The sequence below is a fragment of the Athene noctua genome, chromosome 4, assembly GCF_965140245.1.
Source record: "Athene noctua chromosome 4, bAthNoc1.hap1.1, whole genome shotgun sequence".
Lineage (NCBI taxonomy): Eukaryota > Metazoa > Chordata > Aves > Strigiformes > Strigidae > Athene > Athene noctua.
The window spans coordinates 29,811,074-29,836,491 of record NC_134040.1 but is presented as its reverse complement, the minus strand read 5'-3'; the positions used below and the strand labels follow the sequence as shown (position 1 = coordinate 29,836,491).

The following is a 25,418-nucleotide window of genomic DNA, read 5'->3' as shown; positions in this document are numbered from 1 at the left end:
ATGCAATTTTAACACAGCCTTCAGTTTGCTCTGTTTCAGAAGATATTTAATCTTGTTTATATTTATTTTGCAGTGGCTAGAAGACTGCAAAAGAACATTTGGTACTGATGATGGTATTCATGGCACTAATACAGATGCCCAGGTAGGTGTATGTCATTTGCAAGTCTCTGGATAAGAGATTAAAAAGCATATTTATATCTGTTGCACAAAAATTCCAATATTTGCAGAGAGATTAAAAATTTATTAAAAAGATTTTTTAATTTCAGTTATCATCATATCTTTTGAAAACTCAGCTTCTTATGAAGTAGTGGTCTAATAGAAAGGGCTCTTTTTAATAAAACCTGGCAACCCATCTTGGGTTCTAGACTTAATAACACTGAGTAGATAAGCAGACTAGATACCATCTGTGTACCAGCAAGTCTGCTTTTCTGCAGCTGTTTCCAGAAGAAAAAAGATTAGCATTCTGCTTATATGCTCAGATAAACTGTCTAGCCAAAAACCTCTACTGAATTTAATATAATTAGTACTATATAAATACGTATGACCTTTCTGGAGCCGTTATTTGAATGGGAAGGAACAGGGAGTAAAGTAGCAGTATGGCAAAAATCTCATTAAACACTTCTGTCAAAATATCATCTAACAACAATAGGTGAAGTAACTATTAGTTCAATATTTTGTATTTGCATGGCATTCTATGTTTAATATTACTAATTGCTATAGTATGTGATAGCATTTTTCCAGGTAGACTAGGACTTTTTTTTCTTTTTTTCAAACAACAGCAGCATAATATTGACACTGTAGATAAAAAAGCACATCCTAAACCTATCATTAGTAAGTGCAAGGAATCTGCCATCTAGAGTCCTGTAATAAAAACTAAGGAAGTAGAATTGCAGGTAGCAGATGAGCTTACCTTTTCACAATGACATTTTGACAAAAATCCCAAATCCCAGCTGAAAAAGGAGGAATTTTATTCCTTTTATTCAGTCAGACTCTCTTCATTGATGCGCTTGGTTATGTTTCTGCTGCTGAAAATATAGTGTTCAGCAACAGAAATGTCTACATTCTTCTTATTTGATCTCATCTGTATTTGTGGCTTTTTAAAAATTCAATCACAAAATGCACCTGAATTTTTAAAGCAGTGAAACTTGTGATGATAATACTGTTGATTTTTATATTGCATTGCAGTTGCATGTTTTTAAAAAAATAGTTCATGTGGATAAGCTTAGGTAAGAGAGCAAAATAATTTGCTACCATTTGCAAAGATTTTTGCTTTGCCTATAAACATGTTTAGTAAATTTTAAACTTGGTTTACATCTTTGTGTACTGACTGGCAGGTGTTTAGAAATATGTAACAACGTTTACTATTACAATTCAGTAAATGTTCTATATATTAATAAAAAAGCAGCATTTGTGTATTTCAGTCCATATTTAGAATGTTGTTTATATACTCTAAGAAACTGTTCAGACATTTAACTGTTTGAACATAACTGTTCTTACCATAAAGGCAAATGTTACTGTTCCCACTGTATAGCTATGGAAACTAAGAAATGGAGGAAAAGCCATGTGCAGGCTTTCATTCGGCTTGCACTGAGAGAATCCAGGATTCTGAGTGAGACGGTTTTGTCTGCAGAAACCCTGTTTCTGCAGGGTTTAAAGACCGCCTCTGAAAAGGAGTTATGTGACCATTCACATTGATTATTTGTGGGGACCTGTTTTGATTTTGGTTTTCAATCCTAGCCTGCCAGACATGCTGGCAATTTTTTCTTTATGTGCTCCTTGCCACTTGCAGGTTCAGTTAAAATCATTTAATATATAGCATCCATTGAGAAGGCAGAGTCCTGTTATCCTGCTTCATAAATATACACAATTTACAGAAGTTCTGAATTTATTCACAGAAGCTTATAGCGACTTGAAGGAGATTGAGAAGTTACCAAGTGTAAGATCATTGTTTCAAAAGTCCTTGTAGATGGAACGTGGGGCTGATAAGTCTATCCAGTCAACCAGTTAATGCTAAAAATATGTAAGTGTTGTCTTGCTCAGGAAAACAAGAGTTGCTTCATTGAACATGTATTTTTCATTCGCTAACACAAATAAAATTTTCTTAGTAATTTTTAGCACTGTGGTCAATACAGGTAAGAAAGGAGTAGTGAGATGAATTCTGTTCTGGCTCATGCATTCTGTTCTGGCTCATGCATTGCCAGCAGACTTGCAAGTAAATTTAATTATTGGCTTTTTGCTATTAGTACTTACACGCAAGCCTGAAAGAATGCATCTAGTCTCTGGCTAGCCAGACTGTACAGGACTGGCAGATAGAAAAATGAGATTTCTCAAGGGAGCAAATCTGTGAAAGACACTGAAGCTGTTCAAAGCCATTTTTAAAGGAAAACCTATCTTGAATTTTTAGAGTAGCTATCAAGGTGTGATTTTGGGAAAAGGGATTATTTATGTTTTAGAGTAATAATAAGATTGGTTTAGAGAATCCTGGAACTTAATGACTAAAAATACTAAATAATCAAGCCTGCCATTCATCCAAGTCTAATTCTCTGTGCTTCATTAAAGTGAATCATAGAAATTATTGTCAACTTTGCCAGTTCAATATCTTACCTCTTTGCAGTGTTCTATGCCTCAGAAGTTTTTGCCTATATAATTGTGCTATGTATATGAAAGCACAGGGTACAGAATAGAAACATGCATTGTTTATAATGTTAAGCACATAGTACATAACTTACTGTACACATCATGTATAACTGCTTTACTGCCTGTTGAATCAGACAACGGTTGTACCTTCATATGTTTACTATGACCGTTATACTTGTTTAAATACCATCAAAAGCACAGAAGTGAAATTCTTGTCCCTAGTCTGACACATATATTTTCAGATTATTTCTCTCTCCGTCCCTCTTTCCCAAACATTTTTTCTGAAATAGCTTGTAAAAACCAAGTGCAGTAAAACTAGAAATCTCACAGTGAGGTGTTGAGAATTGGGTTTAGCAAAACCAGGAATTTTCTGAACTGATCCAGAATCCAAATTAAAATTACATCTCAAATTTTAAAAGGCATTATTTTTGCTTAAACTATAGTAGTACAGAACAAGTAAGCAGCATCGTACAGATGTTCAGACCAAAGTCTCCTTGGTTCTGATTTCCTCAAATTTGCACACCTTTAAGGCTATACAATGTATAAAGACCAGACAGGGTTCTAAGTGAAGTATGTTACTCATGTTGTGGGACAACAAAGCCAATGCTATCTATTATTAGTGATAGCAGCAAGTAATTTCACTTCAAATGCAGTCTGCTAATTTTTTCCATTCAGGGTATATTTGGAGCATGTTACTTGTATTTCTTTCTCCATTTTACCTGGGACATCTTTTACCCTAATTAAAATTATTTCCTATGCTAATTCTTGATCTTTTTTCTTTCTTTGTATTTTTGTGACCTGCTCATCTTCTTGCTTAGCAAATGGAAATTCTAGCAGTAAGTGATGTTCTTCATTTATCAAATACTTAACCATGCCAGTCACCAAACTGGTCTCCATCTGTCTTGTCCATTTGTGACATAGTGATGTCTTGTCATAGACTATTACAGAAATGCTGTGTGCTTCAATTTTGCATCATCTAACTCATTGAACTGTTGGTCCTTTGTAGATAATAGCATCCTGTAGTTAGTAGAACATTATAGAAGATTATTCCATTAGCACTAGCTTTTATGTCTGTATGTAAAGCAGTATTAACACTGTCTCCACTTTGACTAGTATTTTAAATGCATAAAAATGGAAGCAAGACTGCGTAAGTTAATGCTGCTGTCTCATTTCCTTAAGAATATATCACATGGTATTTTCTAAAATAGAATCAGAGCTACCTTTTATAAAGGAAACATTATTCTTACCTCCAAGAATGGAATTATTATCCTCTTACTCTATCAGACAGTTGTAAGCTAAGGGGCCACGTTATAGACTGTGCTTACATATTTATACTAATAGCTAGGAAAGATTCCATACTTAGAAGACCACAACTGCTTCTTTTGGGTAACTAGATCTTCAATTTAAAACAGTAAAATATCAACAATAAAAGTAAGTAATCTATGAAACTCTGTCTTGGAACATGAGATTTCAAAATGCCTTTTGAATCACTTCACATCCCACCCTACCCCCCTTCTTGGAAATGTAACTTACTAAAATGTAAACTTTAAACCTGTGTGAGAGAGGCTACCTGTAAATCTAGAACTGAATGAAGCTTTCATCTGCTTTTCACTAGCTTCCTGCTACATTAGCTTCTAAATCTCTTTGGCATTTTCTTCAGTAACCAAATAACTACTTTTAATTTTGCACATTCTATACTGGAGAAGTTGTCATTTATTGTCTCTTGAATTGGACAGTAGATGTTTTGCACTTCCTGAATATAATAATGTTGTTTATATTTGTAGGAGCTGGAGTTGTGTCGGAGGCTATACAAGTTGCATTTCCAGTTGCTGCTTCTGTTCCAGGCCTATTGCAAACTCATCAGCCAAGTAAAAACAATCAGAAAAGAAGCAGAGGTAATGAAAAACATGCCCTTTAGCAACTACTTGTTGACATTTTAAAGCCAAATCACGTAAAATACATTTTGATAACATTTTCATCAGGGGACATCTTTTTAGAAACTGATGGAGGGTACCAGCTGTTTTATAGCCAATTAATAAAAGTAGAGCTTGCAAGAATTTTCTGAGATGTTCAATTATCTGTGTTGATTTTTTGTACAGCTTGAAAGCTCTTAAATAGACAGGAATGCAGGGAGTCCAGTGATGAGGGTTTTAAATATTTCACTAGCACTCCTGGTGTATTCTAATCAAGCTACAATCAAGGCACATCAACTCCAATCAACAGAGTTCAGTGATGAAGCCCCTTTCCATCACCCCAGTGTTTCCTGTTATGAACACCGTCACTTGATAGCAGCTGAGTTATGTAACTGTGTCACTTCAGCCACCATTCAATTACTCTACAAGCTTAGTCCCTATCATAAGTGCAGTTAGTATTGCATTGTAGACATCTTCTGCTTGATTTTTTAGTTGTACTGACTTCAGAAGTAAAATGTGTCCCTTCAGCTGTGCACATCTGGTACATATGTGATGTTAATCATGTTAATCTTAATGAATTACACTATTAATGATGTCTTTTGAAAGTTCTCATGTGGGTCTGTAATGCAATAGAGGTAGCAGGAAAAAATAGTCCTTGTCTTGCTTGATACAGTAGGGAGGAAGATGAAAAAGCAGGGTGCAAGTCTTTGGTTTTTGAGTAGCTTAGGAAAAAATGCATGTTCCTCACTTAGATTTCCAGATTCTTGTAGAGACTGCAAATATGTGAATTCATTTCTGTCTGGAGAATGTTGTGGAAGGTTGGCATCACACCAGTCCCACTTCTTGCCCTAGTCAGCCAGATGTAGAATCATATTCTGAGCAATGGCCTTGTCTTTTACTCATACACTGGAGCTAAAGCCAAATATAGTGTTATATATGCAGATTTTACTACAGTTATTCTGCTAGACTACCAGTATTCCAGATTTTTTTTTCGTATTTAAGTTGTCCTTGTAATAACCCAGTTGCTGCTGTACTTTTCCAAAGTGTTTTTAATTCTTATCAGTTTGTTATTAAGTGAAATGGGGAGAAAATAAAGTTATTTTTTGAAAAAAAAAATTTTAAATAACTAAGTAAGATGGAAACTTCTTTAGAGGAAAGCCCAAATACCTGACATGCATGCTTTGGGTCATTAAATTAACTGTATACTTAAGCAACTGCAGCAAATATTTGGATGTACCTTTTCTGCCTCACATGATTGCAAAGTGGAAGAAAAATGTAAGTCTGATCTGCTGAAAGTTAATTTGGTTGAAATACATTTAAACTAGAAAAACGTAACTCTTATGTTTGGTTTAGGTCATAAATATGTCTGAAGAACTTGCTCTTTTGGAGAGCTGTCTGAAAGAGGCCGAGGCTGTGTCTGACAGTGGTATCGAAGAGATTGAAGTAGCAGAGGCTTCCCAAGCTAGCACAGAAACAGCTATTCACTCTCTCATTGAAACGCTAAGAAACAAGGAGTTTGTGTCAGCTGTAACACAGGTCAAGGCTTTCAGGTAAGTGCTTAAGGACTGCTTTCAGACCTGAGTTTGCTAATGGGCCTCTTTAAATTAAAGATAGGGATAGGCACTATTCCAGGTCTTTTCCAGCTCTTGCTAGATGTCCTTGCTGAAAAGGACAAGCACTGTTGCTTCATTACAGCTTGTTCATATGCATTTTGCAATTTAAAAAAAAAAAAAAAAGCCCTTCTAGTAGTACTTGTTCTTTAGAATTTGAGCAAATTATGCTGCTAATTATCAGAACTCTATAGAACAAACATTTCTCTTGCATTTTTATATGTCTTCTGTTCAAATGTCTGTTTAAAAACTATTTTTTTAATGTTTAAATCCAAATTGTGTGTTTACAGATCTATTTGGCCCCATGACATCTTTGGCAGTTCTGAAGATGACCCAGTTCAGACACTGCTACACATATATTTCCGTCATCAGACACTTGGTCAAACTGGTAGTTTTGCAGTAGTAGGTTCCAACCAAGATATGTCTGAGGCCAGCTCGAAGCTGATGGAACTTAATCTAGAAATTCGAGAGTCTCTACGCATGGTGCAATCCTATCAGCTTCTAGGGAAAATCAAACCAGGAATAAATGTTGTGAGCACTGGATTCTGAACAGCTGTCATTCAGAAAAGAACTGATAATGAAGATGCTTCAGACTATTACTGAGCACCTTTCATAAAAAACAAAACACCCCAGCAAGCCTGACAAGCAACAGTTTCATCACAGCAAGAAATTGTTTAATCAAAAGTAAAAATCTGAACATTGAAGCAAACATCTTATTTGACTGCTCTTTCTACACAGTAGCTGTATGGCAGTAGTATTTTTTTATTAAATTTATGTATAAAAACTACATGAAAGGAAAAGGGCTTAAATGTAATGCATACATATGCATTATTTTCTGTTGTAACAGAACTATAAATGGTGGTTGCAGTAACAGTCTCTGAAGGTTGAATCAATATCGCAGGTGGGATGAGGCTAAAATCAAGGCTGGTTTATTTTGGCTGAAGACCTGCAAGGCTTCCTGGCTTTCCAGCAGTATAGATATAATCATCAACTAATACCTAATGAGACACTTTGCAATGTCATGAAGAATGTGTGGTCAAACATGAGTAGAATGACTTGCGACTGCAAAATCCACTGATTTTTCAATGTTTTATTTGCTTTTCTTGTCTGCAACAAGGAGAGGATGTGTGTGAGTTAGAATGTATGGCTATGTGACAGTTGTTTTTTGAAGGTATGGATGATTGTTAAATAAGGTATCAGAGCATGCTTAAAAGAGCTGCAAGATTATTTTTGAAGAAATTTTATTTTATTAGATCTAATCCTTATAGTGTGTAAATGTTAGGACATTTAATAATATTTTAAACTGGGATTTCCCAGTGTTTCTAAAAAATAATATATCTGTTAACGTTATTGGAATGCTGCTCAGTTCTCTGATCAGTGCTTATGTTACAAATATTGATAACAACTAACCAAAAAGTAGCTGCCTGCAGAGACTTTAAAATGTACATTAAAGATATATGCTGCCCATCAGCAACTCTCCTTAGAAGTTAACTTATTTTATTCTGTATATATTCTAGAAACTGTATAGTACAAAACCAGTATTTTTCTTGTAAATTTGTGCAATGCACTGTTAAAACAGTAGGTGTATAAAGCTATGAGGGGAAGAGGGGGTTCTCCCTATCAGTAGTCACATACATTACTTGCAGTCTGAGTAGTCTGCAGGGTTCAAAGAGTTTGAATGCACATATATGCATCTTCATGACTCAAGCCTAAGGAAGTGGGACTGTATAAAAAAAAAAAAGAGACTGACTACCAAAACATGCAAACAGGCAATATACTCACAGTTCAGTGTCAAAGTCTGTAGCATTAAACAAACTGGATTCTGTTGAAACCAATAGCCTTTTGTAAAAAAGTAGTCCCATGATTCCTGTGATTTGAAAGGAACACCCAGTATTTTTATATACATCTCTTACCCACTGTGATTTTTTTTTTAATGGGCTCTAATTCCAGAGTTTAGAATGTAGAACTGATTCTTAGCTCTGCCTTTTTGGGGGAATTGGACCCCACTAGAAATGTAATTATCCTGAAATGCATTAATTGAAGGCACTGTGCATGCTGTTGGACTGCTGACAGTAGTTATGTTATCCTAACAAGCTCTGTAACTGGTCAAGGCGCATCCATAATCACTGTATTTTTTTTTCCCCTGTCCCTGATAAAATTGAATTATTTTGATGGTTTGTGGTACTGTAGATGGTGTTCTTAATTATTTAATAAGTATTTACTGGGGATAAGTAGTTTTATTTAGTGGTGCATTACACTTTTATTTACATCATCTTCTACCAGCTTTTTTTGTAAAAATAAAAGACATTGTATCTGTCATTTTGTGTATTTTTACAAGCTAGAGTTTAAATACTTTAGCTAAACAGACTAAACACTGACAATAGAGGCCTGGGTGCCCTGAAATGTTTTTGCCTTTTATGTCCTGTCAGTGCAACAGCACTTTCCTAGGCATTTTCTGAAGCTCTTAAAGAATTTCTCATGCAATTCAAACCTGAATTTATATACATAATTCCTTATGTTACATCTTTCTCCATTTACAATGACTAGTGGAACCTGCCCTATGGAGCAGAATCATGCCAGCCTCACTGACTCTGATACTGCTTTAACTTAGTGAAGCCTTTCCAAAGTTACTCATTCTCAACTACTGCATAAGCTGTCACCCTATGTGACCTGGTGCCAGGTCTGTGCCAATCTGAAGCTATGGTAGAGCTGTCTAGAAACAAGCAAAACATCAGACATCTTCTGTAACATGCAGCAAATACAGCACTGACTGAGCTAACACATGCAAAAGAATCTCTTCATGAAAAAGCTGTACAGGGCAAGTTCAAGACATCTTTGAAGAATTGGCAGCATGAAGGCTGCTCCTGTCCAATTACGTAATCACGTAGGTCAGGAGCAGCTTTTCTTCCTGCTGAGTCTAGGAACCAGTGCCCATGATACGCAGCGTATGCTGTCAGGGACATGACAGAGCAGTAAAGTCAAAAAGGATACAGAGCTGTACTTTGGCACCAAGCAGTAGAAGTATTAAATATATTCTGTAAGAGAAACAACACATAGACCTACTGCAGAACTGAGGAATGCTACAGGAGGAAGGAAAACTTGTTTATTACTGCTGCCTGCTGCAGTCCATGCAGTAGCTGATGAAAGCAGTGGCAGCTCTTTGCATTTACCTGCCACTTGGAGCCTTTAACAACTGCTTGTTTATACCAGTTGTTCTTGCAGCATTCCATATAGTTCAGATCAGCTAGGCTGCTCTGTATCTTACCAAATAGAAGCAATGCTGCTTTGACTCTAGTTAGCAGAGATGACACCTAAGTTAAGTGGTACTGAATTTCCCTTTGGGCTATTACTGATAATAATTGTGTAAAAGTCACCATATTCACAGCAAGTAATCCTCAAAGCAGTGGTTGCAAGGACATAAACAGGAGGCACTCAACTGCTCACACTGCTGTGAGTTGCAATATGACTTCATACTGACCTGGCACAGAGCTTAAGTTCTCAATTAATTAATTCTTCAATTCTTCCCCCATTACTCATTAACTCAGTCAGTCTCCTACACTGCATTCATCAAGAACATTCTACAGCCCTTAGAATGGGGAAGGCAAACAGGAAAGCATACTGAAAAACATACTTGGAGGGAAATATGGTTGGAAATAGACAGACATCCCAGACCACAGTTTCAACTGCAAGCTGAGGCAGACTGTGGGTAGATGGCTCAACTGTGTTCCTCCAGAAGCTGGAGACCCACTCATTACTGTTAACTACAGGTGAGTGCAAGACACATGCATCTACAGCAAACTACCCAGCTGCAGTTGTTCTTTTCAAGTTGAACAGGGCAAGGATGGAACTTACTGTGAGTAAGTCTGAGAGCTGGTAAAGCAAGGGGTATTTCCCTTTACTGTGACACACAGGGGAAGATACTTCACATAGAAGCATGAAATGAAACAGTACCCCATTCTGAGGGTGGTAGGTCTGCTTGTTCCCAGAATGCCTCATGATGCTATAATAATGGAGAAAGAATAAATGAAATTACTTGGCAATGAATTGTTGCTGAGGCATTAAGCCTCAGTTACTGCAGCAAGTTCAAGGGGCATGTTAACGCAGGAATGCTTTAAATAAAGCAAAATGAGTTAAGCCTACAGAATTAAACACTCACTGCCCCTCTAAATGGGTGTTTGTTGGTACAAAAAAAAACCCCCAATGTCTGCATACCCTGCCATACACTAACTTCCATTTAGAGATTCAAGACCACCTAGCACTGAAGATGTTCCACTGCATGGGCTCAAACTGGTTCCCCCTTTAATCTTTAAAGGAATAGTCTCAAGTAAGCTGGGTACAGATGTAGGTAAGTTTGCTATAGCTAAGATAAATTGGTCTTTCCAAATAGACTTCCATGAGTTCTGCAAAAGAGTCTGTGCATTATTATGCTCAATTTCAAAATTAACAGCTTCATTAGCATTCTCAGAAAAGTATGTTTTCCTAACTCCTTGACTACAGGGTAGATTGGGGGCTGTGTGTATGTACTAGCTTATGAATCTGCTCAGATGGTGATGCTGTAGTCCCAGAGTCAGCTTGTAAAGCTTTGCTGAAGCATGGGGTCCCTGCAGAGGCCACTGCCACACACAGCACCAAGAGGCCTCAGAGCATCATCTGGGAGCAACCATGATGATTGTACTATTACTTCAACACTAGAAGTACAATTCCTAGTTGCAAACCCAACCCCAGAAGGTTAGGAGAGGTTGACCCTTTCCTGATGGCAGACATGTAAACCTTAACTAGATCAAACTCTTCAAGTATAAGCCACTAAGTGCACAACTCTTGTGTATCACCTGCCAGGTGCAAGGGAAAGCTAGGCAGATGCAGTATCTTACTTTGAGCCTTTGAAATGTCACTTATCTTGATAACCTTGTAGAAGTAAAGATGGGCAACTCATATACCAAGAGACCAGCGACTCCCCCAGCAGTTTGAGAGCTGTCCCTGAAGGCACATTAACCACAAGCTGTATGGCTTCAATCTACAAGACAAGAACACCAGCTTAGCTAAACGCAGACCAGCTGTACCAGTAGAAGTGACCTAGTTTTTACATAGCAATTCTCAATCATTTTCTAGTGATGAAGAACAGGTGCAGAAAACTCTCTACATGGAATAGAAGTGTGCACTTTCATGTGCACAATAGAAGGTGCTTTGTTCATGAATGATGCTCTACTGTAGATGTTAATTTAGTTTTAACTTCAAAGTGTTTGATTAGCTTATGGGTAGGAGCAGTAATGGGCATCCTTTCCCACCTGAGATTCTACAAAGTCAGCTGCAGCCAAGACCATCACTGATTTGCAACACATTTGTAGGCTATTCCCCTGTGCAAGTACATAAGCTGCAATATGGGCCCCGTGAACTGGGCACAAACCCACATGATCATTTGAACATGCTTTGCAATACTTTTATTTGCATGCTTTCCTAGCTACACCTAAGTACCTTCAACAACACCAACCAAAAAAAAAATCTGCTCTACTTGCAGTTTTCTGGAAGAGCCCAAACCAAAAAACATAAACTCCATCCCACTCAGATGATGTATTTGAAACTGAATGTGCTGTCGCAGGAGAGGCGTTTCCCTTTGCACCTCCCGCAGAGGTCCTGGCGGTGGGGCCTCTTGGGATCCACGTGGCGCAGCTTCACGGGGCAGGTGCACCGCGTCTGCTTGCAGCTCTGCGGGAGAAGGCGACGGTCGGCAGGCGGGGGGGCGGCCCGGGACGGGCGGGGCGGCGGGGGGGGTCCCTTACCTGGCAGGTGATGTCCTCCACACGGTAGGGGTTGTAGGACTTCTGGCAGGTTCGGCAGAACTGCCGGAAATAGACCTGGGGGGGTGGGGGGAGGCCGGGGTCAGCGGGGGGGTGGCGGGATGGGGGGTCGCGCCGCGCCGGAGTGTCCCGAGCCCACCCTACCTTGTTGGTGCCCTGGACGCACCAGACGTAGGCGCTCTCCCAGCGGATGTTGCAGTCCTTGCAGTGGTAGTAGCCGTACTTCTGCTCCAGGAACTGCCGGGGACAAGCGTTACCCGACGGGGCAGGCGCCTCTCGGCCCGGCCCGGCCCCACTCCCCCGCGGCCGCCCCTCACCTGGAAGCGCAAGCGCGTCTTGCCCGGCGCCGGCTCCTGCTTCGGGGGGACGGCCGATGGCTCTGCCCGCGCTGCCGCCGCCGCCTCCTCCTCCTCCCGGCTCTCCTCCGGCGGCTCCGGGGTCGCGGCCGGGCGCTGCCCTAGCGGCTCGGCCTCGGCGGGCTTCTCCCAGCTGGCCCGCACGGCGGCCGCCTCTGCCTCCCGCTGCTCCCGCAGCGCGTCCGCCTCCTCCTCGACGGCCGCCGCGGCCCGCTCCTCCTCGACGGCCACTGCCGGCTCCGGGCCCGGCTCTTCCAGGAAGGCGGTGAGTCTGCGGGACGCCACGGGCGAGTAGACGGCGATGGTGCGGGGGAAGCGCACGGCGCGGGTGCTGGTGGTGGCAGGGCTGCCCTGCTCCTGCTCCGCCTCACGGGGCCGCGGCCCGGCAAAAGGGCCGGGGTGGCGGCGCAGCAGCGTGCGGGGCCCGAGGGAGCACTGCACCGAGGCGTCCTGCCGCGGGTTCACCTGGACGCCCACCTCCTTGGTGTTGGCCTTGCGGAGCCGCGGCGTCAGGTTGGGGTTGACCTGGGAGAGGATGGCCTTCAGCTGCGCCCGCTGGTAGTTGTCGAAGTACTCGGCGGCCGCCGCCGCCTCGCCGTAGCCCGAGAAGTAGCCGCTGCCCCGCGGCCGCCAGCCGCCCGCCGCCCCCCCCTTGCCCTTGGGCGGCGGGTAGCGGTAGGAGTAAGAGTAGGGGGGGTAGGTGGCGTACAGATAGCTCTCCATCGCCTCCTCCGCCATCACACCGGACCCGGGGTAACCGCCGCGGGGCGGCCTTAAATACCCCCGGGGCGGGGCAGGGCCGGGGCCGGGCTTCCCCGCCCCCGACGGCAGCCGGCCGTGGCGGCCCCTTCCCATCCCTCGGGCCCGACACCCCCCACCACCCAGCACAGCTCCCCCGGTGAAGCAGGCAGCGCCCCAGTTGCCCCCGCGGGATTAATCAGCGGGGAACACGGGTTTGGTTCGGCTTCGCCATGTATTTGCGGTGAGAACAATGAGCACAAAGCTTTTACAGCGGGTGGGAAGCATGGAAACACGCGCGCACAAGACAGTTTGGTTTGCCTGTTTGTCCACACTGGCGACGCGTTGGCTTCACCTCAGCAAAACACTTGTCTCCTTCCTCCTACCCAGTCCTGCGGCACTCAGGCAGGCAGGAGCCTCCTGGTGTGAAGACGTACAGTTACTGGTTTGCGTCGCAGTGATGCTTTTTCCTTTGGTTTTTTTTTTATTTTTTTCATACTTATTTTTGAGGAAATACAACTGTCACAGTAATAAACACACATCACCTTGTACAATGGGAGCAGCTGGAGAAACGATGGAGACCGGGCAGCTCTGCTTGTGCAGAGGCCTGGCTGCAAGCACAACACACATCACATGTCCCCGGGTGTCACCTCCTTATCTCGCCTAAAGCGCCGTCTGCGTCACCTCCACCTGAACAGAGTTGTGCCCTTCTGTGGTCACTGTGCCATACGAAGTATCAGCCACCTCCTCTTCCTTCAGTTTCCTGTAGGAAATATCTGTGTCTTCCTCTTCACCGAGCATATCTTGTTTGTAGCTGTCTCTCCCATACATCTTGTATACCAACACAAAGAGTCCTGCTTCTGCTGACTGAAAGAGCGCGTAAAGCAAGGGAAACATGTACATGCTCCCTATGAGCTCTGGGGGGAAAGTGAGTTTTAGGATGGCAGTGCAGAGCTGGACGTTTTGGCACCCTGTTTCCAAAGACACTGTTCTCCTGCAGTGTGGGGGCATTTTAAAGAGCGTGGCTAAGCCGTATCCCAAGGCGTACCCCGCTAGAGGCATCAGCACCGCAATGGCATAGACAGACGCAGGAATGTGTGCCATCAGATCTGGGCCCAGCATGGTCCCAGTCAGGATGAACAGGATCACCAGAGTCACCAAGAGGGACCACAGGGAAATCTGGCAACAGACATTGATAAACAACACCGGGATTATTAGTTTAAAGGGATAAGCATAGCAGGTAGAGCCTCAATAAAGAGTCTAAACTGCAAAACACGGTTGCACTGGCTTTCCCAGGTTTGCTTCTGGCTCAGGACTTTGGTGGTGTTTGACCATATCTTGAGAAAGGAAGGGGCTGAGATAGGCCTCCATCATTTTGCTTTGGGGTGACTTGCTGGGAAATTAGAGTGCCAGGGCTTGTGCTTCACTTTTCCTTTTGCAGTTAAGCTAATATGCATGTTTTAAGGAAGCATTTCGTTACCTGTCGGTTGGTTACGCCAGCCCTGGGTGCAGCAGGAGCAGGGAGAGAGCTCCGGGGAGGAGGATGCCAGGGAACGCTGGAGGGCCCCGGGGAGCTTCCCAGGGTGCAGTGCCACACTGCCCTCCTTCCCGTGTGCCGGGGGGTAACCGGCCCTTTCCATCACTTTCTGACTCTGTCCGACTGTTTTATTTCAAGACTGAAAGTCCTTATATTCCACCTAAGTAGTGGAATATGCCAGTGTGAAGCTACGGTCGGTTTGGGGGGACCAGAATGTTTACTGCCGTCGCCCCCCCGCCCCAGTGCCGTCCCCGGGCATCCCAACGCCTCCCCCCCGGGCTGTGCCTACCTTAACAAGGAGGTCGGCGGCACGGGGGTGCCGGTACCGGATGAGCACCCCCAGGCCGATGGGCAGCAGGGTACTGCCCAGCGTCAGGCTCACGGCCCCCAGGGGCAGCAGCTGCACCAGGGCCGTGTTGATCCAGTGGCGGCTGTAGACCCAGAGGCAGAGGGGCATGAGGAAGAGGGCCAGCAGCGTGGAGGAGGCCGTCATGATAATGCTGTGCCGGGGGAACCAAAGAGACACCGGATCACTGCCCGCCCGCCCCGGGGGCAGCCCCGGGAAGCAGCAGCCCCCGCGGGATGGAGACTCTGCAGCCGGCCGGGGCGCGGGCAGGCAGGTTTTTTAGGGAAGGGGGCAGGAGGCATGTGCCGGGGTCCGTGTGAGACCCGCCCGCGCCGGGAGAGGCAGGAGAGCAGCGCTGGGGGGTTTCTGCCGCGCCCGTCCGGCCCCACCGCCGGCAGATGCCCGGCAAACCCGCCCCGCGTCCCGGGGCCGCCGCAGCCCGCCTACCTGAGGTTCATGTCCCCGTCGACGAGCACCGACATGAGGTTGGAGAGGTTGCCCCCGGGGCAGCAGCCGCACAGGAGCACAGCCACGGCCGCCACCTCGTCCAGGGCGAAGATGAGGGCGAGGAGGAAGGCCAGCAGCGGCATGGCCACGAACTGCCCCAGCAGCGCCAGCAGCAGCCCCACGGGCCGCCGCAGCTGCTGCCCCAGCTGCCCCAGCTCCACGGCGCAGCCCAGCCCCAGCATGGTCACGCAGAGCGCCAGCCCCACCAGCACGCTCAAGACCTGGCTGAGGGAGCGGTCCCCGAATGCCTCGCCGCCCCCCGCCAGCGACCCGCCGTCGGGGCCGCCGCGCCCCGCCGCCGCCGGGGGCTGCGCGGAGCCGGCCATGGGCTGCGCCGGCCCCGGGAGCCGCCGGCTGCCCGCCGAGCCCCGGAGGAGGGAGCGGGCGGCCGGGGGCCGCGTCAGCGCGGGGTGCGGAGGCGGCTCGGCCCGGCGGCCCGCGGAGCGCCCATCCCGGCCCGGCCGGGCGCTGCTGACGCGCTGCCGCCGCCGCCGGCCCCTCGCCGCGCCCCGGCCGTCTGCTGCGGGCGCCGCCCGCGCCTCCCCGGACCCACGCGGGGCCACCCCCGGCGTGGGCGGTGTCTCGGCGCCGCCTCGACGGCTGGCAGCGCCCGGCCGCCAGCGCCGCCCGGCCCCGGCGGGGGGAAGCGCAGGCGGCGGCGGGGGGTCGTGGCCGGACCCCCTCACCCCCCTCCGGGGCGACCCCCCCGCTGCCCGGCCCGGGGGCCGGCACAGCCGCCCGCGTCCTCCCGAGGCCGGGGCGGGGCGCGGCTTTTCAAGCGGAGGGACCGTGGTACCGGGGGATTTACTTTGGCATCAGCGTCGAAAAGTCAGGCAGCGTCGCGGTGTCACCTCACGTGGGGGGGCAGCAGCGGCCCCCCCCTCCGCTGAGGGACAGCCGGGCTCCTTCCCCTGCCGGGCAAATCGCCGGCTGCTCTGAAGGCTGCGAGAGTGGGCGAGGAAGGACGGAAAGCCCTCGCAGGAGGTCGGGGAGGCACCGCTTTCTGGCGGTGGGGTCCCAGAAGCTTGTGAGGAGAGGTGAAGGTACCTTTATAGGGCAGTCAGCACAGGTGGAGGAAACAGACAACTTGCAGGCCCACAGGTATTCAAACCAGGCTAAGAAATGTAGTCCATCACCCAAAAACCACATCCAAAGGTCATAAAACTGCGCTTACAACATTTACGTTTCCCCTATTTCATTTAATAATTGTGTGTCACCCTGTTCCTTCAAAAGCGAAATGCTGGATGGGATGCCAGGCTGGGCTCACAAGGTCAGGAGCTTCCAAGAGAGGAGGGCAGCCCCTGAGAGCAAGATGGACATCAGTGACTCTTACTCTGTGTGCTTGGCACCGCTACTGGCCGCGTCTCAGGAGCGTCACTGTCTTTTCTCCTTCCACCCAGAGGATGTAGAGGGGTCACAACCACCGATTCACATCACCGCTCCTGAGTGGGAGTACCTGGCTCAGCACGCAGCATCCCCAGGGGCTACCCCTTGGATTTTACATGAAGCACACTGCTCTGCTCTGTGTGGAGCATCTTGGGTCACAGCTCAGGCGGGATCCACCAAATTTAAGGAGAGAGCCTATGGGAGCTGCCCTGACCTCCTGCTTGCCTTAAGCTCCATCAGACAGCAAGTTTCTCAAAAATTTATTTGGGTAAAATTTTAGTCTGTCCCAGGATTCAAGTAGAAATTATTGGTGAGTCAAGGGAAAAACAGACTATTTACTTATTAAATCTTTAATTCTAACTTGGGGCACAGGCAACACAAGAAGTGCAAGTAGTACCTAGTGACAAAATCCTGGGCATGGCAACTTTGCCAGAATGATGCCAAGTCCAATATTGTTCTGCCTGTGTTTGTTTCCTTGTCATTAGCCTAAGGGAAGATGAGTCATCAGAGCCGAACAACCAAATACGATTCAGATTGCTTTAGTTCATTCATATTTTTGAGCTCTGTGTACTGCTAGAGGAGGGGAGCGCAGGGTCTGCATTTATAGAAAAGGGCTTGCAGTGTATTTATTGTGCTTCTTAAAGTCTTATAGTCACTGCTATCTTATACCATCCTTCATGTAGCCAGTATTGGGCTTCACAACATGCAAGTCATTTGCTTATCATACAGTCCCTGGTTTGTAAGTAATGCCTGTGCAGTTTCCCTGCAGTGTGGCCGAGCCGGGATCACCGTGGGCAAGCCAATCCCAGGCTGGGCAGATGCGCAAAGCACAAGACATCTGCTTATCAAGCAGGTGTGAAGGGCACAGGCCAGGCCTCCCATTTTATCTCAGAGTGTCACTCCCCAAACTCTCCACTGGAGCAGGACTGGTCGTGGGAAGATACTTTTGTGTCATAACGTGTGACATATATAGGCAGTTACAGGGAGAGTTCAGTAAATCTAGATATGGTAAAGCAGATGTGTCCTCTTTCAGACCCCACCTAGTCATCGTAACCTAAACTTCAGTTCCAAGAGACACCGAACTATAGCTAGTGGGAAGGTGTTGTGAATGCATTGTAACAAAACAAGACCTCTTGAGATTTTCTTAAAATTTATCATCAGAAATTCAAACTTAACTCCTGGTTTAAACAAGAGCAGGGCTGCTGACTTCAGGGAAAGCCAAGTCTGAACCAGCCAATATGCTTTGCTAATTGTCCATCCATCGAGCACTATCACCCCGGGTGGCACCCGGCATATTTTCACATCCAGCATGTAGAGTGAAAAAATGTATCTGCCGCTGAGCATGGTTCTTGTCTCTTTAACTTGCTGCAGGCTTTCCCGATATGTCATCGTTAGAGTACAGGCTGGAGTCTGGAGTGATGCTAAGTAGTTTTGCAGCATCTGGCTGCAAGGCAACCAGCTCACACGTAGTGCACACCGCAGTGTATCTAAATCAATGGCTAATTCCTTCTCTGTTTTCTTTTGTGGAGGACAGGACAAAGCATACTGCCTACCCCCTGCTAGTGCTGACTATTCAAGTATAAAAAGACTTGGCAAGTAAACCCAATCATATATCATTCTCAAATTATTCCTCATTAGTCTTTCTGTTGAAAAATAGGTGAGAGGATAAGAGATAGCAAGAGCAAGAAGAGGGAGGGAAAGGACTCATTGAAATACAAGCTTGTTGTAGTTTGTAACTTTTATAAATAATACTGCCTTATATTATTCTTAGGAGGGGGTTGATTTCCATAGGAGAGCACCTGTGCTATAAACCAGTCTGGAGTAGCAGAAGTCCTGCAAACACTAGGAATTTTGTTTACTCTTTTATAACAGGATTTTTTGTGCCTTTCGTTTATTTAACTGGAATCAAAGGTGAAAAATAAAGCGTAGGCTTGCAAGGAATTTTGACAGTGCTGTAAGAAATGAGCAAAGCGACCTTGCTGTTTGCTCAGCTAGTGGCTGCTTCAGCACATTGTGTGGAGATGTTGTTGGAATCACTTGCTTCTCCTGCCAGAGATTAAAAGTATAGGCACAGCCCAGAATTATTACAAATTGCACATATGCAGTGAGGTCCCCTCGGTGTCCCCCAGGGGAAGTTGCTGTGGGTATTGTGCACTGTGCTGAATCTAAGGCAGCAGGAGGAGGTTCGGTGTGTGCAGCCATTACACTCGTCACTCCATGCACTCAGGAGCCTCGGGTGAGAAGGGTTGGTTTGCAAATCCCAAGCAAATTATGGATAAATCACAGTCTTGGACTTGGAAGCCTAAATCCCGACCATGTTGTGCCTCAGGTGCATGCGTGCTGTGGTTATGAGCAGGATGTAAAAGCAGGACGATGGAGTGGGGTGAGAAAGCAAAGGGTGGTCACCCCCTATTTGGCCACTCTTCCCATTTCAGCCCCCTGCTCCTCCCGCCCTGGCTCGCTGTGTGCTGTGCCCGGGTCTGTGGGAAGCAGCGGAGCTCAGCTGCTGTGGGATGGCGTCACCCGCCCATAAGTCATGCTTTGGCTCTCTGAATGTCCATGCCAGCTGATTTGTGGAGCTGTGCCGGGCGCTTGTGGAGTATGAGAGGCCTCCGGAGGACAGTCCTGGAGGAACGGAAACCTTTTGGTCAGCACCTTTAAGCGGTGGTGCTACTAAAGAGGCTGGGACAAAATACCACTCTGGAAGTGATGTTCAGGTGAGACCTTGCAGGAGTAGTTTCTGATTTCCAGGGAATGTACAATCCCTTAGTTTCTACTTTACTTGCTGTGCACCTAGGTTATGGATAGAAATATAAAGGGAATTTAAGACTTAATAGGACAGTAATATTTTTCCATGGAAAAAACCAGTCTTTGCTGTCATTGTGTTGGATTAAAATACTCCTTAAGGTGTATTGGGTGATTCCCTACACGCAGTTTAGGGTAACCTTGTGGTAAACTCCATGAAATGTGTATGCTTTTTCTTATTTATAATTTAGATCCAGATCAGGTTTTTTTATGGTTTAGGAGTCAGGAATTGGAGCATAATTGTGCAGAGATACTGGTGATTTTGTCTGTTCTTCCATGGTTATCTTTGTGTTTTGACACATCAGCTGGTCCTTTGCTGAAGTAGGTCCTTCTCTGACGCCTGGCTTCTGCTCCCTCTCTCAAGAGCAGCAGCACAGAGGGACTTCGCACCTTCTGTCACCCCCCACCCACAGCCCACCTTCACTGAGTCAGCGACTTTTAAGATCTTAGCAGACTCATGGCCTTATTTTATTTTATTTTATTTTATTGCACTGTGGCTCAATCCTGCTTGGTAAATGTCCACAATAATCAGCATCTTTTTTCCCATGGCCAGCGTCCTTGACCAGACCCAGGGTTTGAATTTCAGGGTGAGGAAAACTGGATACGTGTCCCTTCCTCCCCTTCTCGGCAGCAGTCATCGCTGTTGTCTCCTCTACAGGCAGGATCCCACCAAATCATCCTTCCCTTCCCCTCAGCCCAGGTGGCAAAGGCATCCAGGGACCTTCCTCCTCCTCTGTCCTCTGCTGTGCTGTGCCTGCCTCTCCTCTTCCCTGCTGCCTTTGTAATTTATCCATTCATGGGAGTCCTGTCCCCTTCTCCCTCTGATTTCTCTTCCAAATGACGCCTGTTTCAGTCCAGCTCTACTATGTATTTACGCCTCACTTGGGAGTAGTGCTCTGCACCTCATAGCCTCTGAGATTATATTCAGTTGAAGTGGTGTGGAAGGGAAACAGCACAAGCCTCTTCACTCGGCTGCGCTGACCCCTTTGTGTCCCTGCTATCCGTTCAGTCTGAGTGGCTGGGCACAGATCCTTTCACTGAAGCTCCGGGTTAGCCGTCAAGGACAGAAATTATTATAATAAAACCCTTCCATTATACTTGGTTTTCCCCCATGTTTATTTTTAAGATGCCCGAAGACCGTTAATCAACAAGTAAGTGCATGACGACTTGGGTCACAATGTTCCAATAATTCATAATTAGAACTACGGGTTCAAGGCTGCGTGATTTGCCTTTTAAAAACGAGATGAAGAGATCTTTTGCCAACCATCCCATTAGAAAAAGGCTTCTGGTCCATGAAAGGAGATGAAATGGGGGGATCATTGAAGAATAATTTTGTAAATTGACTGCTGACAATCATTTGTTGAGGCAGTTGTACCCCTACAACTGTAAACCAATTACTACCAGCGATTTTTTCTTTAAGCAATTAAATGCCTTTATGTGAGATACCTTTACCCACATTCAAATAAGAAATAATTCTGCCTCAGACACTGTTCTCTTTTGTTGCCATTTGATCTTTCTCTGGAGTTGGAATATTATCAGGATTAAGATGGAAAGTCATAATAAAATAAATGACTTGATGACTAATGCCTTAGTCCAGAAGAACGAAAATTAGCATCCTGTCCAGCCAGGCAAGGACAGGAGGTGAGATGAGGCTGCCTCCAAAGGCACTGGGTTCAGTTTTAAAAGTCAAATGATGCTCTGCACCGCAGGCTCAGATCTCGCTTCCCACGGACTCTCGCGGGCAGACGGTCTTTGTCTTGCTTTAGAGACAGGCACATCTTGGATGTCGCAGCCCTAATTTACCTCCCTGAGAGTGCCCCAGACAGCCCATTCAGCATCTGTGGGAGCCAAGGCAAGGTGTGAGGGGACAGCAGTGTCACCAAGGCCAGAGAGCACACTAAAATGGGATGTGCACAACCTGGTAAATGGTGGGGCTTTAGGATGCATGTGCAGTTGCAGGCCCGGATCCAGCTGGGTTTATTGGCTTCCATTGTCCATTGAGGCTCCCATCCCCCTCTTAATTTTCTATGCAGGAACCTGGTCAGGGTTAGGGACATAAATCAAGGGAGGTAATATGGAGGTAGATCACACAAATGTGGTTTTGTGCCTATAAAATCTCTATTTTTGGTTTTGCAAAAAGATGCCAGATCAGAGTAAATGACACCAAGACCGTATTGTCTCACAGAATAGTTTAAATGTCAAAAAATGCAGAAGTAAATTTAATAATACCTACAGCAGCAGTTGCTTCATATTCATTTAATTGACACTCCAAAGAAAAATTACATCCCTCTCCCACCAAAGCTTCCTCCATATTAAAAGCAATGTTAATGGTGAGCCCCATGGGAAAGATAAGAGTTAATAGCATTGATATTCTATCTCAGGTTACACAAAAAAAATCTTTACACTCCGTTGCCATTTGTATCGCTGCATCAAAGGTGCCTGGATGTGGACTAAGACTGTTTTATGTTAAAAACTGTACAAACATAGAAGAAAAATGTTTCCTGTCTTGTTGCCAAGTATTTACCAAATAATAAAAATGAGTATCAGTAACACTGATCAACAAATAAGCAAGCCCTTCAAAATAATGGGCGCACTATTAACTAAATTAAATCTCAAGCTGTCTAGAAGAAATCTTAGGCAAATGGGAAGAAATAAATCTCAAACATAATAAGAATCTCTTAATTCTTGTCTTAGATAATGCCGTGTATTAATCCCATGAAAATAGCCTTGATACACTGTATTATGTGCACTTCTAAAACCATGATAAAGTAGGACATTTTTTTAATAACCTAAAGAATCTTCTCAATTTTAAACCTGGTGTATCAGTAGAAGTTGCATGTCGCTGCAGCTGAGGAAGGTATACTCTGGATTTTGTATATCCGTTGATTTGCCACAAAGATGAAAGCATGAATGTCTTCATCACAAGATCTTTTATTCCCTTTCTGGGGTGTGTAAGCAGAAATGCCAGACATGTTGCCAGGAGGACAGTTCTTCCTGCCACTAGTTGAAAGTAGTCTCTTTATGATAACCTCACGATTCCACAGAGATACAACGAGTTTAAGCTGCTGTAGGAGAGATTCAGATTAGATACTGATGAGGCAAGTAAAAACAATGTTGCTGAAGGCTGGACAGCCTGGGGAGCCAGCGGTGATCTCCCAGGAAAGGTCAAGCAGATGTCCCCGTAGCAGGGTGAGCTGCGGCTGCTGACTTTGCTCTGGGGTGGCGCGGCGGGACTGGGTGACCCCGCAAAGCTCCTCCTGGCCTCTGGTTACCCCGTTGTCTGGTATCTTGTGCGAATGCTCTGTGCCCTCTGCGGTGATGCCCGCTGGTGTCGATAAAACTTCACGTCTCTTTGTGGTGTAACTGCGCTTGCGGTCATAGCTGCTGGCAGCACATTGGGGATCAGGGGGATCTGGCCAAGCTGGAAATGTTAGGTGGGGTTCATAGCCCAGAACTGAAGTCTGTGGCCTGAACAGCTTGCGAATTGTCTTAAGCCAGTAGCATCTTCTGTGCTGCCTGCCAGATAACAGAGCTTCTTAAGATTGGGTAGTTGGAGGAAGGAATAAAAGCCATCGGCCCTTTATTTCAGGGAGAAAGAATTCAAGAAAAACAAAAGATTGGAATAAACATGTACAAAACGGCCACCTTAAGACCTCTTTACCTCTGCTCGGTCTGTGATAATATCAGAAAGCAGAAGATTAGAAATATTATTACATCTCTTTTAATGTATTAAATATATAACATTTATTGCATATACACTTTTTTCCATATAATTTCTAAATAAAATATTCGAAACATATTTTACCCATGTCTACATGAGTAGCCTAAATACTGAGTATTTATCAGTAGGACAGTCTTGCTGCTGAAGTCAATACAAACCAGGACCATAAGAGTAACTACCCAAAGAGGTATGTAAGGATCAGTGCTCAGTGTTTCCACCCAGGTGTAAGCAGCTCTGTGCAGTAATCCCAGGCCCAGAAGGGAAGTCCACCCAAACAAACCCTGCCCAAACCCCCTCCAGGCGAGGGAGCCCCATGCAGGATGGGAGCCAGGGATAGACAGAGAGATAACGAAGTCGCCACTTCCCATGAAAATACAGACAATCCTTCTCACAAAGCAAATTGCTTCACACTGACACCAAGAAACCCAAACAAAAACAGGTCCCTAAATGCTAGGTGCTAGGAAAAAACAGCTAGGGAAGGGTTTCTGTCCTTCCAGATTCCCCAAAGGGTTATTATCAAGTGCAAAGATACAGAATCATTCCATTATCATACTCCTGTACAGCTGGAGAAGTAATAAACATGAGATTAATCCATCTGCTCAAGATCACACTGGAAATTATGGCAAAGCTGCACATTCGAAACAAGTGCACTGAGCTCCAGCAGGTACCTTACTCCCGAGGAGTAAACATGTACAGTGTGATCCCTTCATCACAATAAAAATCTTGTCCTTTACAACTGCTAAACATTCACAGAATCAATTTTCACTTATAGTTTCCTAAAGTATTTGAGTGGTATTGCTGAAACCCTCCATAAGATGTGCTGTAAGCCCTGAGCAACCACCTTCACTCTCTACAGGTGTGTAGGCATTTTGCTCGCAGAGAGGCTCTGCAGTGAGGATGACTTGTTGTGCTCCTCCAAGCAAGCAGCAAGAACCAAGCACAGGGATTTCATTTCAAGGACTTCTTGAAACCTTTCGATTGAGTGGCACAGCAAAGATGTCCAAGCACTTTTGGCCCTTCAGGTGGAGAGGCTGTCTCACATAGCTCATGGCTGCTCCCTGTCCCTGCAGCATGCCAGCACTCACTGTTAGCATCCTGGTCCTTTGCTTTTCAAATTCAAGAGATTTTCGGCAGTAATTGCAACCTTTACTAGATAATGAAAGATATTATCTGAGAAGTAAGGGGCAGATTTTAGAAAGACCTTAAGTAAACAAAAATTTTAAGGGCATAATGAACAGTAAGAGCAGTTGGGCAACCCACATACAGAGCACTAATATACCATATTCCACCGTTGTTTCTGTGAAAATGCAGGTCACAGCTGAGCTCTTCCCATTGGATTTCTTGGATCAGAGCCCTGAATCTGGAAGTCCTGAGAAGCCACCCTCTGCAGAAAAGGAGATTGGCCCATCCTTCCCATTACAGAGTAGTAACGGCATCAGTTTGTAGTCACTGCTGTTTCCCCAGAGCTGAAGCAGGCCCTGTGCAACACAGGCTCCTACCCCCACCCCCCCCATAATTTCACAGCCATGCCGGTGGCTGGTGGCTCATTGCTACGCTTGGGTTGTTCAGAGGAGCTGCTCTGGAGGTAGGCTGTACTCGAGTGCCGTGTTAACTGCGGGGGAACCTAATGTGGAGAGAGGAGAGGTGTGTATGTCTCGTGTAATCCACACCAGCTGTAAGTAGATGAATACAAGCCTTTTTACTTACCACAGTCCTGAGATAATGCTGGGTGGTGCTACACATTTAATTGGAAAAACCCAAACCAGTGGGAAAATGTTTCTGAAATATTAAACATTTCAGGAGGTTTAAATCCACCTGAGACTGAGTAAAAAGTCTAACAGGGCTATTTCACACCCTGTGATATGTATGAAAAATATAAAGTCCTAAATTATAAAATCTAGACAAGATTAAAATATTAAAACTGGCATTGTAGCAGTCATTGATAACCTGGGGTGCAGCCTGGCATCTCTTAAGAATGAAAGGTGATGTGCAGGAAAGATCAGCTGAATTTTATCTCTGTTCTCTTAAAGTCATATACGAGGTGGTTTTTATGGCCAGCTGTGCACA

General features: G+C 45.4%; 3 protein-coding genes across 13 annotated transcripts in view; 1 reads left to right on the top strand and 2 right to left on the bottom strand.

Moving 5' to 3' along the window:
- FRYL (FRY like transcription coactivator) overlaps nt 1-8,477 on the top strand; it is a 172,668-nt gene extending 164,191 nt beyond the window's left edge. For 9 of the 11 annotated variants that reach the window (XM_074904767.1, XM_074904764.1, XM_074904765.1 and 6 more), the window contains 5 exons: nt 74-142; nt 3,456-3,473; nt 4,422-4,532; nt 5,904-6,100; nt 6,451-8,477. In XM_074904767.1, coding sequence (XP_074760868.1) covers nt 74-142; nt 3,456-3,473; nt 4,422-4,532; nt 5,904-6,100; nt 6,451-6,709 — 654 coding nt within the window. In that variant the 3' untranslated portion in view covers nt 6,710-8,477. The remainder of the gene's footprint in view (nt 1-73; nt 143-3,455; nt 3,474-4,421; nt 4,533-5,903; nt 6,101-6,450) is intronic. The other 2 variants (XM_074904762.1, XM_074904760.1) reach the window with 1 other exon arrangement.
- Nucleotides 8,478-11,719: 3,242 nt separating this feature from the next.
- ZAR1 (zygote arrest 1) lies at nt 11,720-13,049 on the bottom strand. The gene is made up of 4 exons (XM_074904770.1): nt 12,273-13,049; nt 12,100-12,192; nt 11,938-12,012; nt 11,720-11,863 (listed from the first exon to the last, which is right to left on the bottom strand). The coding sequence occupies exons 1-4, from the start codon at nt 13,047-13,049 to the stop codon at nt 11,720-11,722; spliced, it is 1,089 nt and encodes a 362-aa protein (XP_074760871.1).
- Nucleotides 13,050-13,275: 226 nt separating this feature from the next.
- On the bottom strand, nt 13,276-15,889 carry SLC10A4 (solute carrier family 10 member 4). The gene is made up of 3 exons (XM_074903826.1): nt 15,380-15,889; nt 14,876-15,086; nt 13,276-14,228 (listed from the first exon to the last, which is right to left on the bottom strand). Exons 1-3 carry the CDS (start codon nt 15,763-15,765, stop codon nt 13,713-13,715), a joined length of 1,113 nt encoding a protein of 370 aa, XP_074759927.1. The 5' UTR covers nt 15,766-15,889; the 3' UTR covers nt 13,276-13,712.
- Nucleotides 15,890-25,418: the final 9,529 nt, after the last annotated feature.